General features: G+C 40.9%; 2 protein-coding genes across 2 annotated transcripts in view; one reads left to right on the top strand and one right to left on the bottom strand.

Annotated features, from left to right (window-relative positions):
- LOC118329038 (calcineurin subunit B type 1) overlaps positions 1-13,938 on the top strand; it is a gene marked incomplete in the record, with an annotated part of 25,385 nt that extends 11,447 nt beyond the window's left edge. Inside the window, 4 exon segments of the mRNA XM_035662970.1 lie at positions 6,222-6,398; positions 7,895-7,954; positions 9,253-9,437; positions 11,580-13,938. Coding sequence (XP_035518863.1) covers positions 6,222-6,398; positions 7,895-7,954; positions 9,253-9,437; positions 11,580-11,627 — 470 coding nt within the window.
- A 178-nt stretch (positions 13,939-14,116) lies between these two features.
- pno1 (partner of NOB1 homolog) lies at positions 14,117-16,758 on the bottom strand. The gene is made up of 7 exons (XM_035662969.1): positions 16,454-16,758; positions 15,669-15,815; positions 15,467-15,550; positions 15,169-15,229; positions 14,894-15,011; positions 14,530-14,600; positions 14,117-14,414 (listed from the first exon to the last, which is right to left on the bottom strand). Exons 1-7 carry the CDS (start codon positions 16,649-16,651, stop codon positions 14,347-14,349), a joined length of 747 nt encoding a protein of 248 aa, XP_035518862.1. The 5' UTR covers positions 16,652-16,758; the 3' UTR covers positions 14,117-14,346.
- Between the last annotated feature and the right edge of the window lie 194 nt (positions 16,759-16,952).

Consider the following 16,952-nt stretch of genomic DNA (forward strand, 5'->3'; position numbering starts at 1 on the left):
AGAGAGAGAGAGAGAGTGTTTCCTTTTAGTCCCAGAAATGACCCAATATCCAGATTCACAGTTAAACCAGAGTCTGTTATGTGCCCACCTGATGAACACAGTAGAAAGACCAGTTGGACTTTCAACACTAGGCCCAATTTTAGCTAATTAAATATATTTTTTAAAAACATTTTCCTCTTTTAGAAAATGCATGCGTTATATACACTGAAACACAGCAGTTACACATCTACAAGTCTGGGCAGAATGCTAATTTCCCTTTCAGAAGGCACTGCCTAAAAATTCATCAAAATCTGCAAAATAACATTTGTTGCCAGATTATTCTTAGGATCAAAAAAGGAACGATTATTATGCTTTCATACTTGTGTTAAACTTACAAAACCATGAACACAGTTGTTGTTTGGATACATTTGTTTCAGCTGTCACTGAGGAAGCAGCTAATCTTCCTGGGGTCTACACCATTAGGGTTATGTTCTCCCCCCAGAGCCACTTTCTCACGCTGAGCAGTTCTCCTCATGACTACTGAACTGGTTCGTGAGTTCCTCTCTTAATGATTGCAATCAGTGGCTCTTTTTATCAGCTTGTCTGTAGTGCAGCGTTGTCTTCCAATATGTTTCCCAGACAACACACTCTGCCCTCATTGGCTCAGTACAACCCCATTATGCTAATTGGCCCAGTGTTATGTGTCAAGCTCGTGTAATTACTGAGCTGTGCATGTAACCTTCTCATGTTTACCCACCCTCACACCTTATCTTGTGTGTTTGGGGAGCTGTGTACAGCAGGGTCTAGGCTGTAATAATCAGTAACATGCTAACTGATTTTTGCTCTGTATATCACTCCCTCCTCTGCTTGTCTCAGTTTAGGTTCGCTGTGTTAATGCAGTCACATGTCTCCATTAATGTGCAGGGTGAACTGTTCGAGGACTGATCGTGCTTAAAAGGACAAATTCATTAATGACATTTTGGGAACATTGTGTTTTTATAATTAATCAGAAATGGGAGGGAAAGGAGAGGTGCGCTTAGCAGATTTTTTGTGTTCACACAGCAGTGCTGCTGTTTAATGGTTAGCTTGAGCAAGCTGACTGTTAACTACCTATAATGTAGCAGGGTTAAGCAGAGCATTTAGCGTGTGGTCCGAGATGCTGCCTAGAAAATTGAACTTGCTGATACTTGATTTAAAATGAAGCCACTCTTGCTTCGATTCAACCAGGATAGCAATCTGTCCGGATGACATTGTTGTAAACGCATATTGAAATTGCATTTCCATCTTCATACACTCGACTATAAAAACAGCAAACAATACAGGAGGACATGCGAGACAAGCCATTGAGTATGGACCAGAAAGAGGGCCATTTGGCCAACCACTGCAGTATTTTCTCATGTTAATTGATGCTTATGTCTGTGCGTGACAGACATAGTGTGAGCCTTCTGTGTGCACTCGAACGCTGATGACATACATATGCATGCTTTTTCACGTGTACACCTCATGAACAGTGTGTGTGTATGTGTGTGTGTGGGCTACTTTGGGGGGCTAACAGGTTTCAGTTGCCTGGTAACACAGTTGAGGGTGCATACAGTGCTTATGAAAGTAAGTGTGTGTGTGTGTGTGCTCTGCCGTGGAGTATATGAGATTATCATAATCATCTCACAGTTACATTGGGTCTCCCTCAGAGCCGCTCATTAGCATAGCAGTGTGAGGAGCCTCTATGACTGTGCAGCCCTCGCAGTAAACCCTCTCTTTTTAGATAGTTTTCCCTTGAATGTTCCGTGAAATAAAAATGCATTCCTAGGTGTATTATTCCACTATACTATAGTTTTATCAAACAAAAGTAATGAAAAGCACGTAGTTCTGTAGAATTCCATCCAAACCCCATCCCCTTCTCTTCCTGTTAAGTGTAAACATTAAATTTGCTGAATCATCTTGCACTCAATGGCTTACTGTATATATAAAAAAGAATTTACCCTACAAACTGTGACAGCTTTTAGGGCGATCTAGCCTACTCCATCATCCTGTGAAACCTGCAGCTCTACCGTACCTCCGTCTGTATACTAACTAGCAACATGGGACAGAGGTGTGCATTTGAGTGTCAGTTTGCAACATCGCCCACATCATTGCAGCTGTCTCTGCTGCCAAAGGCTCAAACATACAGACTGTGGCCCGACGCTGGGGTTAGAAACACGTCCGTCTCCTCCTCCTCCTCCTTCTCCTCCTCTGCAAGTGGAAGTCATGGAGGAGGTTACTGATCAGTGAGAACAGGCTGCATTTTACAGGTTTTATTTCCCCTATTTTAAAGCTTTCTACTCAAACCCCTCCCCAGCATCCTGTTTGTTTGTTTTTTACGCGTAGACACAAGGAAGATGTGCAGAAACATACCAAACCTGCCTGCTTCATCTTCCTTGAAATATTTCATGTGATCGCAATCACTTTTTTTGCAACAGTAATTTTCCTTCCTGTCTGTAGTTGTATATACAGGTGTTGTTAAGATAATAAAAAAAGAATAAATAAGAGCACTTCATTCCTGTCCTCCCTGGCTCTCGTATTTGTGACTCTTCTGCGTCACTTTTCCATCAAGCATGGTCATTTCAGTAACACAGCTGTCCTCTCAATACAGGGACTCCTTCCAGTTCCAGTTTTTTTGTATTTGGTTCTGTTCTTCCTCTTGTATTCAAACCAAGGCTCACTAGTACCTTATTTGTTACAGTTTTCGGTACCTGTCATCGCACCACATTTTGAGATTTTGGCCGCTGTAAAGGAAGATCGCAGTCGTTCTACTCCCCTCACTGGAAAGGTGTTTTCTATGGAGCCATAAACCTCCGACTATGACAGGATTTGGGACTCTTCACCTCTCGAACGTAACAGTTTTCAGTAAGAGTCATATGTTGGATAAGTCAGTTAAACTAACTGCTGTCATAAAAGCCTTAATCACGAGTTGTATTTGGCTCTACGGGGAGCCACGTCTGTTTTTGACGCTGGCAGACGTGGGACTTGTTGGTCGAGACCAGGAAAGGGATTCAGACTGTGAGAAAGCTGTTGTCCTTGCTAGCATGAATAATACATGTACCTACTCACTTGGCAGCTCCAGGCAGCAAGAAAGGATCTGAGCAGAGTGTTGAGATGTTCCCCGCTCAGTGACGTGAAGTGAAGTTTGTTATGTGTTGTAAATGTCAGTCTGATTTTTCATCTGTACTCCAGCTGATTCCACAGACCTGACTATGTAGCGACAAAAGGAAGTTGAACTGTGACAGAGAACCAGTTTGAAAGACATTAGCATCTGCTGTTTGGAGGGGAGTTCTATTTTATGAGCCTTACAGAACGATGTGTGCATTGCATATTTTTATGGCTGCAACTAATGATTATTTTCATTATTGGTTAATCTGATGATTAATTATTTCCTCGATTAACTGATCAAACGTCAAAAAAAATACTAGAAAATACCCATCACAGTTCTCCAGAGCCAATAGGGAGGTCTTCCAATGTATGACCCATAGTTTAAAACCCAAAGTTCAAAGACTGTAAAAACTATTTTCATTTGAGAAGCTGGTACCTAGTAAATTTAGTCATTTCATTGATTATCAGCTCTGTATATTTGGCATGTTTGGCTAGAGTGTGAATGAAACCCATTACCCGGCAGTGTCGGTGCTTCTACTGTCTGTTGAACTACACAGAGAATTAATTCCAAACAGGAATCTTAACCTTATTAGTCTTTTTCCTTTTCCAACCGTTTGAGCCCTACGGTACCTCGGAACAGTTAAAGGCTTTGATTCAAAAGAGGGCACTAAACCCAGTGTGGTGATTATCTTTAGCATTGATGCCCCTCACACAGGCCAAACTGCTATGTTGCCAAGTTGGTGTCATGGGCTGTGAACAGGAAACAGGAGGCTGCTGATAAGGAAGTGTTTTGTGTCAGAGGACAGCCGTGTGCACGGCTCTGATAACTCACACCTAGACAGAAACCCTGTGGCATATATCAGATTTTGTGCTCGTGTGCAGATTCATCATGTATCAGGAGTCGCCAGCAACATAAAAACAAAGCAGTAAACAAGCCACATCTACTTAATGTGTGCAAAAATCATAGAAATGAGCCACAGTATAACAATCATCTATTGTAATAAAGGGCTGTGTTTTGTATCGATGCACACGCCAAAAAAACCTGCATATTAATCAACAGGCTGCAAACCATAAGTGTACTACAGTCATACATAGGGAAAAAACAGATTTGTCCCTTTAACATCTTTGGAACTTGATTTTCTGACAAACTCTTCCTATATTTCATTATGCCAGGGCTGCAACTAACAATCATTATGGATTAATCTCTCTATTATTTTCAAAATGAATCAGTTTATCAAATGGTTTTTAAAAGAAAACTGAAAAATCACAATCACAATTTCTGTGACATGTCAATCTGTTCAATCTAAAAGACTAAGAAAAAATCAGCAAATTTTCACATTTGAGAAGCCGAAACTTCAGCCATTTTTGCTTCAAAAATTTAATTAAACAATTAATCAATTATAAAAATCATTCTGTCAACAGTTTCAGCTTTATATCATACTATATGACAAGTATACCATATTTTTGTCTGACTGTCTTTACTATGTCCTTAGTATTTGACGTGTAATTGTGACTTGATGTCATATTTTCCCGGACAGGTAAACTGACGTAATGTTTATTGTCCTCTTCTCCACCTTCATTGTTTGCCTGCAGCAGCGTAAATTAGGGTGCTAAGTTCAAAACCTGAAGTTCAAGTGTATACTGCATACAATATCGTGACTGCACTTGATGCCCTTCAGTGATTTAAAAGCACAGTTAAGCAAATAAAATTCACTGTGTTATCAAGTGAGTTCCTGTCAGCGTTACTATTAGTCATAGAACGAACAAAAAAAAAAACAATAAAACCCACAAACTGCCCAGTAGAAGAGCATTACATCATTATTGCTTTATGGTATGTGCCAAGGACAATAAATGTACGGGAACGTCGGTGTGGACACATGTTGACTAAACGTAGTGTACACTGATTATATGCTATGATATATATGTGACGGGGACAGAAACTTCAGCAGATTGTACAGATTATACTGCACTTCACCTACAGGTTCCTTTACCAAAACACACACGTGTGCTGCTGAAGTTGTGTCCACCTCAACATGTCTCACTCTCCCTCATTCCTCCCTTACTCCTCCACCACACTCACGCTCTGATTAGTCATCGAGCTGATGTAGCGCGGCTTTTTCCTGTCGTTTGCCTGAACCGGCTGTCCTTGTGGAGGTCAGTAAACTGGAATGAACTGAATTCTTAGTCTCATAAATCGGTCACACCACTCTGTTGTCCCTCCTTCCCTCTGTTAGCTATGCGTTAAGATTAATAGATAGCCCGTGTCATTTAGGATTAAAGCAGGCGAAGTAGTAGTTTGTGGTTGGCCAATGGGATCACGTGACTAAGTGTGAATGAGCTTATATAGTAATTAACAACTGGCTTTGTTATTGCTTCTGGATTACTCCTTGCCATTGTTCATTATACCGGTCAGGGAGTTAGGGCTGTTTCAGATGGCAGGGGAACGAAAGATCTGGACCCCTTCTGATAAAAAAGCACCAGTAGACCACAAAGGCTGTAAGTTTGCAAAAAAAGTTCTATGTATTTGTGTCTTTTGCTCCTTCCTCTGTTACCCCTTCTCCTCCACCCTCTCACCCAGCTCTCATTTCTCTACCTTTCCCCCTTTTTTTTTCCTATTTTAGGTTCACAGCAGTATTGTTAGAGCAGTACCATGGTTGGCTTCATGTGATGTGTGTAATCTAGCAATTGGAGCTTTTTCAATAGTTTCACCCATTTCAGTTCTCTATGGAGGAGAGCAGAACACAATGTGCTGTGGTTACTGTGGGTCTGCAGCTTGGAGCGGTTAGCTCAGTCCTGCGCAGGCCGGAAGTGGTGTCCTTGACCTAGATGAAAGTGGTGCCTACTAAAATTTATGACTATTGTTCAAGCTGTTGTTAGCAAGGATATTTATATTTTGCATAACATCCACTGGCGTAAAGTGTGTGATTATTTATCCATCTTGGAAGACTGTTGCTGCAGGTGAACTTTGTGGCTCCCAAATTTGCCTCTCACTTTTAACTCTTGTCTTTCTCCGCTTTGATGATCTAGGCGATGGACAGCAACATCAGCCGAGCTGTCTAAGTAAATGTAAATCTCTCATCTTCTCCCTCTCTCTCTTTCTTTTTGTCTTCCTCCAGTCGATGCTGATGAGATTAAGAGGCTAGGGAAGAGGTTTAAGAAACTCGACCTAGATAACTCCGGCTCTCTCAGTGTGGAGGAGTTCATGTCGCTGCCGGAGCTCCAACAGAACCCGCTAGTCCAGAGGGTTATCGACATATTCGACACGGACGGGAATGGAGAGGTGGACTTTAAAGGTATGGTATGGGGGACTACTGGTGCTTGAGTTCACAGCTTTACTCTATATGTAAGTTCAATTCCAACCTTTCTTTCATGTCATACCCCTCCTTCCCGTCCATCAAAAGATATTTAAAAAAAGATGCCACTACACTGCTGATATTGTATTGGTATAAACTGGCTGCTAAGATCATAGCTTTATCATATGTCAGAAGGACTTTCTCAAAATTGCTTAAAATTCAGTGTCAGTGCCACTTTCACAGTTTATATGTAGTTGAGACCAGTTCACACAGGAAGTTCACAGGGCTCTATCTGACTAAAGTAAGGCCTTAGTAATTGCTTTGCTTTGATCAGAAGTTATCTTTGTAGGTCTCTAGTTTTACCCACAATTCAAAATTCAGCCAGCCAACTCATGTGGAATGAGAATGGCAAGTGAACACCAAGGTTAGTATAGTAGTAACAGATACAGAGGCCACCAACAATACACAGTAAGCTAAATATTGACCAAGAGTGCAGCATATCTACCAAAGCTGAGGAGTTTAGAAGTTAATGAATTATACGAAACCCACTGCCATGAGTTGAAATATTTTTTTTAATTCTGAGCTGAACATGCAGTGAAATGTGATTGTGACTACCTATTATATATTTGGAGTCATGTTGAGTTTTCCCATCAAGCCATACCACACGGAAAGTTTCTTGTGAAATGTGTGCGAGACAACAATCATGTGTTTACACCCCTAGAGCCAACAATCAGGAATTACCTTCTACAAGAGACCTGGAGTCAATAGAAAACCCCCAAAGAACGGCATCAACTAGGAGGAAATGTGCCGCAAAACCAGTTATGTCAATACGCATATTCATATCTCACCACTATGTAAATCAGCAGCATGATGGCACATGTGCTAAACAACCACCAAAATAAAACTAGGAACAGCCAGTACAACCAATAGCACTGTAAATACTGCATCCTGTTAATGCTGTAATGATGTCTCTCTGCTGCTCTCAAATATAATATACAACAATATAAGACAGCTGTAGCATGGTCCAGTGGCATTTAGTGTGATTTGAAGCTGATTTTCTGTAATAAAGATGATTAATAGAAGTGTTTACGTCAGTGCACAAACACACAGCATTTGAGTAGTGAAGAAAATCCACTGTCTGAACTGAACACATGATCCTTAAATATATGTTACAAAAGAGACCAATTGTTTTAAAATATTATCTGGGAAGTTCAACTAGAAAATAATCAGATAATATGTAGGGACTTTGCACCCAGCAGTCTTTCAACCCTTCATTACAGTAATGTTTTCAAAACTCTATTGCCAGAAATCAGAAGTCAAGACAAAAAACTTTACTCAATAATTTTGTCGTATTGAATAAAAACTGGAAAAGTTTGGGAAGAAAATCGCAAAGAACATAATTTCAAATCCTGCCATGATGTGAACATCAGCAGTCATGAAGCAGAAGGCTGTAAAACCCACAGCTCTGATTGTTGTTCTCTCCTCTCCCCTCCCAGAGTTCATCGAGGGAGTCTCACAGTTCAGCGTCAAGGGGGACAAGGAACAGAAGCTTCGATGTAAGTAAAGCTGATTCTTCATTAATACCGCATGTGCCCAGAGGTAGCACAGCTGGTTCATGGTCCCCAAACATGTCCGCTTGTTTTGCTGCTCTGGGACTAAAATCAGCCGGGGTTTTATCTCCTGTGTCTCCTCTCTTCTGTTTGACTCACCTTACCCCACTGCTCTAAAAACACCCCTGGGGAAAAAAACGCTTAATGTTGAGCAGTGTACAAAATTAACTTTTGGCTCACCTGCTAAGGGCTAGTAAAGCAAAAAAAACTTCTCGACAGGTTAATTTATGTGGAAATGTCACCCTACAGGTTTTGAGCAGTGCTCTGTCTCTATACTCAGGCTTAAGGCTAATCGACCACTCTCAAAACAAAGAGACTGGGTGAAAGTTGAGATGCCACTGCTCTTCAGTGTCACTGGAACGTGTTTGATAAAGGCTTATTGTTGGTTTGCTCAAGAGTTTACTGTGGTTGACAGTAGGCATGGGACGATGTGGTGTGCAGTAAAAGACAAGGCATCCCTACTGCAAAACAATATAGCAACAACAAACAACTCAGACAGTAGACAAACATAAAACCAGCATGATAAAGGATAGAGATAAAAGTAGAAGTGCTCCAGGCTCTAGAAATCAGCACTTACAAAGAGAGGTCAATAAAAAAACAAAAACCCTGAGATAAATAACCTCTAGAATAAATGAGGGAAACATTCATATAAAAACAAGAAAAACACTGTGCCATGTTACTACAACGTATTGATCTGAATGATAGCTGCTGGAGCAAAGCTATTTGTATTCCGCTTTGTTCTACATCTTGGGACTGGAAACCTCTGTCCAGAAGAGAGAAGCAGAAATTCACTGTGCAGTGGGTGGGGGGAGTCATTTAAAATCGAGCTGGTTATCCGCTGTAACCGTCTGTTGAGTCACAGCTTAACCAAGAATGCCTGTACAGCAATCGGCCTACTAGACCATTTAACAATTTGATATCATATTACTCAGATATCCAGCCAAATGTGCCTAAAACTCTTAAAATGGCACTGAAACATGCTTATGCCTTATGGCAAATGAAAATAAATCAGGAAATCAATATTTGCCAGCTTTTTCAATTCACTCGTGAGGATATTCACAATTATCCCAATAATGCAAATTCACAACGATAAACGTATCTGGGTGTTTTTCTTTCTTCATCGCAATATGCGATAATATCATATCGTCCCATCCAAGGTCAACCGGAACAGCATTTAACCGAGTGACTAATGTGCACCCTTGCTTCTGTTCCTCCCCTCCCCTGTTCCGCACCCTGCACCACAGTTGCTTTCAGGATCTACGACATGGACAAGGATGGCTACATCTCCAACGGTGAACTCTTCCAGGTGCTGAAGATGATGGTAGGCAACAACCTGAAGGACACGCAGCTCCAGCAGATCGTGGACAAGACCATTATCAATGCAGACAAGGACGGAGACGGCAGGATATCCTTTGAAGAGTTCTGCGCAGTAAGTCCAAGCCCTCCTGGGGGTCCTTCCGGGGCTGTGACAGTTCTGCCGATGCAGCCGGTTACACTGAAGGCAAATGTCAAAGGGGCAAAAACTCTCGGGAAGCCCGACAGAGTTTTGCTTAGGCTGGACAGCACAGGGTTTCAGCTTCACACTTCCTGTTCAAATACAGTGTCAAGGGCTGTAAACATAGGCTGCTGAGTTCTTGTTACATGTGATCGGGCACTAAAAATACTCAGCTGTGTTATACTACAGGAGTATTGGACCAAGCAACAAATAAAAACACGATTGTACATTGAAGGCATCCAGCTGAAGCTTATCTAACAATAATTAGAGATAATAGTTATTTACTTATTACAGTGAAATGAATGTATTTATAGTGAGAAAGCAGTAGTCAGGGGTGTGTAGTGCATTATTCTTATAATCTTGGATGAGCGTGTGAAAGTTCTAATACAAGGAGAGATAAATTGGCTATAGGTTATTGTCGGCATAATAGAATCGGTATTTCACAGTGAGGAGAGGGTTAATGAATTTCTTTAAAAAGATGAGTCTTCAGTCTGCAAATGAGGAGTGACTCTGTATGCTCTTGTGGGAAGAACCTAGAAGAAATGACCGTAAACGTTTGAAAAAGCAGACCTTCGCACAGCGGTTTCAGATTCTGTCTGCCTGACGAGGATCCTGATCCACACCCGTCAGTCTTTGATAGGAAAGCCTTCATCCCTGTATAGGAAGCGTCAGAAGGTCAGATACTAGTCAGAGCGTTGTAAGATTGTGTAAGGTTGACTGCCTCCCTTGTCAGCTGTAGATCAGTAAAAAGGATGGAGAAGTGGAGTGTTACAGTGCTGTCAGAAAGCCAGGCCAGAGCAGTTTTGGGGTGAATAGCTGGTAGTCATGCTACTTTGATGTAGTTCACATTAAGACATGCCTGCTCTTGCTTGTTACTGGAAGATACATCCTCCTGGGAATATTCTGATGGGGTTATTATTTATTATTCTAGATCTGTCTCATCTGTGACTGCAATTCTGTCATACTGATGGAAAAACTGTCCTTACAATGTAGATAGAAAGTACATGGCCTTAATTATCCCATTTAAGATCAAAGAGGCAAAAAAAAAAGTCTCTTTGAACACAATTGGTGCTCCCTTGTTGAGAAGTGTTTGGACCCCAGTGGAGTCGCTTTGCTGGGAGACATTTTCTGAAATAAAAGGCACTAGTTGTGATTCTGACAGACAAAAGGCCCACATTTGATGGCCGCACCTCCGGAGCCTTGAACTAAAAAGGCTCTCGTCCTTGTGTATTTCCAGGATGGCACCGGAGGATATTAGATCCTGTTTTTTTTAACAAAGCGGCGCTGCTCCAACACTTGAAGGTTCAGGGAAGAGACTGTGTGACATGATTTCAGTCTGGCTTATTGTCATCCTCATCTGAGCACAAGAAACTGCAACAAAGAGTGTAAAAATAACACAATGGATTTAAAAATAGATTTTGTAAAAGGAAATCCAGTGCTGCTACAAGATTTAGCAACATGTTTGGGTGTTACAACTCAACTGCAGAGTAGTGCTGGAACAATTAAAGATTGTTATTGGTGTTTGGTGTTGAGATGGCTGGATGACGTGCAGATATAACCTTGGCGAAGTTGAAGAGCGAGTACGACTCAGTCTGTGTAAACTGTTGTGTACTGTCTCCTGTGGCTCTGGGCGAGCTTTCCAGAATTTGAAACAGATAACCCTGTCATTGCTTGGCTTCAGACTTAAAACTGTAGGTGTGAGGTTTGAAAGAAGTGGGCAGCATCCAGGAGGTGGAGGTCTAATGAAAGACGAATTGTGTTGCAGTATGGGAAATTGATTTTATTTTTTTGGTGCTCGACTTCCTCTGCTGCTCCAGTTTGGACCAGCCCTTGTTTAATGTGTCTCTCATGAGTCCCCCAGCTTTATAAAGGTGTAATACTAAATTGCTGGACTACCCCTTTAATAGACAATTTTGACAATTTGTATTCAGTTAAAAGTCATTTATCCAGGTGAAACTGAGCCATTGTTAATGTTATTAGTAACACCTGTGCTTTTCCTGTGACCATAAAAACGCATATAACCATCACTGCCTGTAACCGCACAGGATTAACTCATGTATTTGCTTTGGCTTCCAGGTGGTCGGCGGTCTCGATATACACAAAAAGATGGTCGTGGACGTGTGAGCGCTCCTCCGCTTGCTGACTCCCCCCCTTCCTCCTCGACACTCGCTTTCTCTACCATCTCTGAAGATCTGCTCAAGACGTCCGGCAAAACGCTCTCTGTGTAACTCAATGGAAGTATTCTCTCTCTTTCTCTGAATCTCTCTTTCTTTCTCTCTCTGTCTCTCTCTCTCTCTCTGTGAAGCCACTTTTTCTTTCAGAAACCACGGGCCTCGTGAAGCCAACTTTGAAGTGTTATTGAACTGTTAATCCTCTCAATAACCCGGTCGTAGCACTTTAAGAGACTGATGGACATCTATTTGTCATTCGCAAGAGCATCTCCGATTTTGGATGAGGGGGGAGAAAAGAGGGGAAAAGGGGGCGCAGTGAAGAGGCTGGTTGGCTTGTTCATATTTCATCCTTTCTTTTTTTTGCTAATTGTTATTTTTGATATTTATTTTTTGTTCTTGTCTTTTATAAAGAAGAAAAAATACAAGTATATCTTTGGTTGTCTCGTGAGGGGAAGTGTATAGTATTTTAACACTTGACTTACAGTACAACTAGAAAGTAGGGTATGAAGTGCCAACCAGAACATATCCAGAAACCAGTCCAAGTTATTACCTTCTTATCTTCGCCGCCGTCATCGATGCCGGACAAACCGGCTCACGACACTTCCGAGTGCACGACTGCGAGTCCCTCAGTGGGTGCAAGAGTCAATTTCAATCTAATTTTCGGACGTTTTGTTCTCCGTTTTAGCTTACGTACGAGCAGTTTGGATTAGACCAGTAAAGCTTCCAGTCACTCTTTTTTTTTTGTGGTAAGATTGCTAGTTTTATTCATACTGAAGAATGTGTTTATATTGTTGGAGATTATCCTTGTTTCCTGTCATGAAGTTATTATTAGGTAGATACATTAATGCCAAGAAAATGTCTTTCCAAAATCATTTGTGGCTGCAAACTGATTCATGGTTTACTCTTGGTGAAGCATTTTTGCGTTTAACAGTGAGCATCCATCAGACAATCTGCAATGCAAAGAATAGCTCTGCACTCACACTGACAAACGAACTGAACTCTACAGAGTTCCAAGACTTTTATTTAACGTCAAGAACAGAGGCTGGACGGACTTGGCTAAGAACTGAGTAAGTAGTTTGGGGGTGAATAATGGGATTATACACCATTTGTGCGAGTATATAGCAATTTAAGAGACTTATCTGCAGGCAGCATTTTTTTAACCAATATGTGTATATTAGGTAATCAATGTGTGCTCATCTTCTTCAACAGCAAGAGAAGGCTTTGCCTCTGCTTTACATGAGCCCTTCTGAATACTTACCATTATGAGTACTGCGCTAGACGGGTCAGAGTTTTCTTTAACGCAACACGAACACTTTAAAATCTTAACACGTTGGCATGATCAGTGTGCAGTGGGATAGACTATATTGTAGTTTTTTTTTTGAAGGTGTACATTTCAAAAGTTGGCTTCTTCTCCCACTTATTTTTTTCCTGTCACAATCACCTGAATTTCTCCTCCTCCCACCCACAAATACGAACAGGGAGAAAAACTTAAAATTTAACCAAATTTTAATTTCTATGGGAAAAATGCTTCCTACTCTAAACGACATGGGGATAGCTTTTTTGTTTTGCTTTGGAGGCCGACTGCTGGTTAGAACAGGAGTTTTCAGTCAGAGATGTGAATCTGGAGTGCTCTGTCGTTCCCTCATCCCAAAGCTCTGCACGGCTTGGGCCTCCCTGTGCTTGCATGACATGGAAATATATTTTTTTGTGCATGTAGATCAATTTTTTGAAATAATCCTCGTTTACACATGGATGGTGATGTTAATATATTTAAGAATTTAATGGTATACAATATGGATGTTGCCAAACTTTGGTAAATGTACACATATTATGAGAGGTAATCCAAATGAACTGAACTACATGTAACTTTTTGTATTTTTACCCGGGTCAGTGAGATGCTTCTATTCCAGTAAAAGTTGCATATCTGATCCCGTCTCAAACTGCCACACACTGTACTCAGCTTAAAGGGGAAATTTTGATGTTTGTTTTTTTTTTTTTTCTTTCTTTTGTATATAAGTATTTGTTAAATGCAGTTCTGGCTCTCTGTATAGTTCAGACCACGCTTTAGTTTGTAGGTGCTACTTTTTCTCTGAGGGACTTGGGTTCTTTTTAGTTTGTGTCGGGATATCTGAGAAGATTTAAGTTTGAGAACCTTTTTTTTTTTTTCCTTTTTCTGCATGCTGCATCTTATGCTGTGGGACTGTTGGAAACTTGATACTGTATGAAAATTTAAATTTAAATAAACTTTGAAATGTTGAAAGTAATGGGTTTTCTCTCACGTTTTTTAAACCTTGTTTCCCTTCAGGATGTTACTGACTGGAACCATAATCACAAACTTGATTTGTCAGGAGGCAGCAGGCAGTCATCAAGTTTTAATTATTGGTTCCTGGCCTGAAACCTGACATCCTATATATACACTTAAGTGACAAAATTAACTCATGGTTAGTGGGAATTGAAATGATTTATTTACACAAACTCTGTGCTTACAGATAATTGCATGAATCACAATTTGGCCTCACATGTTCAAACCAGGTGACTGCTTAAAACACGAGGCCATGATAGAGGAACCTGAGGTGTCAGTCCAAAAGGTTTAACTCTTCAACACAGATCAAAATGGGAATTCCACCAGCCAACGGGGGAAAAGATAAATACACACAGCAGCCAGTAAGACCTCAAAATCTCTCCGCAGTCCGGCTAGCCACCACCCTGATGTTGCCGTAGACCTTTGAAGGCGGACTTCCTGTAGAGGCAAAAATGGTTTAAAGGTCACATCTCAGCACCGCAGGTGGATTCAAATGTTCTGTTCCAAATAGGACATTAACCTCAGTTTTAACGTTATTAATCATCTTTCTTACCTAAGATTAAGTTACATATCGCCGTCCGGGCCATCTTGATATTCTGGAAAGACCCTAATATGTGAACTTTTCTGTGAAGAGACAGGTGAAGGAGGGTTGAATGCTTCAGTTAGGAGAAACAAGAAATGAGACCTTTCTCTGTGCTTTAACAACTTGTACACCAACACTTCTGCATGGGTTGAAGAGAAAAATCACTATTTTGAGTAAAAATTTCTATATCTGAATGGTAAATTTCTGCATTTAACAACAATGGAACTGTGATATGCAATATGTTAAAATGTAAAAGTGCCATAAAGTAACTAAAAAGGTAACCAATCAGTCATATTTTCACACTAATGGTGCAAGAATAGTTAAGAGTACTCACGTGTCTGCAAGCACAATGCGAGTCTTTGTGACGTTTTCAATGGTGAATTTGGTTTTTCCTCCCTTCCCTGCTATTCTTCCGATGGCTCTGGATAAGTGGTCTCCCTTCAGAGGTTTCACTACCAAGACAGACAACAATAGAAGACAATTAAATACACACAAAGAGACTGGACATACAGTTCATTTTGCAGCAGTGAAACAAAAGTGTTCAATAAACATAGCGCGTATATATCGAGTTTCAGAACAGACAGAAGTACCGTGTCAGTGTCATCTTACCGTCTGTCACATCAAAGCTTTCCAGGAAAAGCTCGTCTAATCTGATGAGAGCTAGGGCGTCCTGGTAAAGACAGAGTGCGAGTGTTACTACAACAACCGAAATCTCGAAGATCCAATGAACATTCACAAAACAAACATCACGAATCAAATATTGTGACAGCATCTGTCGATCCAAAGTAACATATGGCGACGACGGTCAAAGCTGACAAAGATTACACTTAATGGATGGAACAGAGCTGCCATTTTTGTTTGAACAATGGGCCTTTGAATTAAGGAAACCTTCCATTAGTGTACTTACTTCGACCTGGAATCCTAGAACAAACGCTCTAACGAAATCCGTTGCCTTTGTCAGTGAGCCAATGTCCTGTGTGTCTTTGCATGTCTGAAAGAAGGAAGGTATATTACACAAACTGAGTTCCAGAGAGAAACAGTGCAGGGGGACATTAATGTAAAAAGGCTCAGTCATATCAACACTGTGTATATGTGCTGGGGAAACTTACTTTAATTTCAACATTCCTCGTTTTGAGGTTGAATCTAACTTGAAGCTGTAAGTTCTCTACAATGGGGGTGAAAATCTTCAGCCAGTTCTCCTTCAGCGGGGTGTACCTGTGAGCTGGGACAGCGATCTTGCGCATCTCATCTGGTCCCTGGAACACACATAAACAACATAAACAACATAAACAACCTGTGTTCTGTTCCACTAAATTGGGATTTCTTTGAATACCAGTTAATTAGTTACTTCTTGTTACACATTTCAATAAAGCCTTCATGTAAAACACACTCCCTAAGGAGTGGGTACAAGTATGAGCAGCACAGTGTACTTAGGTATTAAAAGTAAGGCACACTTGTCATTGTGGCTGCAAACAAATAAATTAAAATAAGTTGTGGGTGGTCTCACTAATCCTTCCACTGCTGAGTAGATACTATGAATATCTCATTACTTTATCCAGTGTTTGCATTGGAAAAAAGTTTTCTGCAAAGTAGTTGACGGCAGGTATTACATAAGAGTGTCACATGACAGCTTTTCCTATAAAAAAAAAAGAAAAATACGATACTAAAGTAAAGTGCAAGAGGAACAAGCTAACTTCAGTGTGTTGCTCCCCTCCTGCGTTATTGATCCAACTTACAGTCGCTTTATTTAGTGCAATCACAACACTCTACTACGCAGGCGCAGAACAATTGCTCCCTACTTTGTGAAGAAGATACAAAAACAACAAAAAATCCCACTTTTGTTACTCTTTTAGGACAACACCGAGACAACACACGGAGCACTGACAATAGTTACCTTTAATTTGTCTCCTGAAATGGGGGGGAACTGCGGCCGCTTGCTCGCCACGGGCTCCTCTGTGTCCATGTCCACTCCATCTTGTTCACGTTTTCGTTTCTGAGTCTTTTTAGATTTGACCTTTGTGAAAGAACCTGCCTCGTCTTTACCCTCCACGGCGGCGGCAGCGGCTGGGGTTACATTAGTATCCGTGTCCATCGTGAAGAGAGTTTAAAGAGGTTTAAAGAGTCGACAGTGAGGAAACGACGGCCACCGCGGCATGAGGGTGTCCTCGTGCAACCAAAAGGACCCAAACAGCCGCGCTGTCGACGACTGTAGAGATAAAATAATGAAAACTCGTGTTATAATTCACAAAGATGCATCACTGGGTTACAAGTATTTAGTTGAAATTATAAAATGTTCGCATACAATGTTTCCGTATCTCAAGTAGTAAAACATTTACTTGAGATGAAAACGTTTTGGTCAGGCATCTCTTCAGGCAGCCACACGCTCAACCGTA

The sequence above is a fragment of the Morone saxatilis genome, unplaced genomic scaffold, assembly GCF_004916995.1.
Source record: "Morone saxatilis isolate NCDOM2014 unplaced genomic scaffold, NCSU_SB_2.0 Contig19, whole genome shotgun sequence".
Classification (NCBI taxonomy): domain Eukaryota; kingdom Metazoa; phylum Chordata; class Actinopteri; family Moronidae; genus Morone; species Morone saxatilis.

Excerpts from the sequence above, each read along its gene's own strand:
- pno1 (XM_035662969.1), bottom strand. The coding sequence starts at position 16,651 with ATGGACACGGATACTAATGTAACCCCAGCCGCTGCCGCCGCCGTGGAG. Across the intron at positions 15,816-16,453 it reads TTTCAGGAGACAAATTAAAG|GGACCAGATGAGATGCGCAA; the intron begins GTAACTATTGTC and ends TGTGTGTTCCAG. Across the intron at positions 15,230-15,466 it reads TTCTAGGATTCCAGGTCGAA|GACGCCCTAGCTCTCATCAG; the intron begins GTAAGTACACTA and ends TGTCTTTACCAG.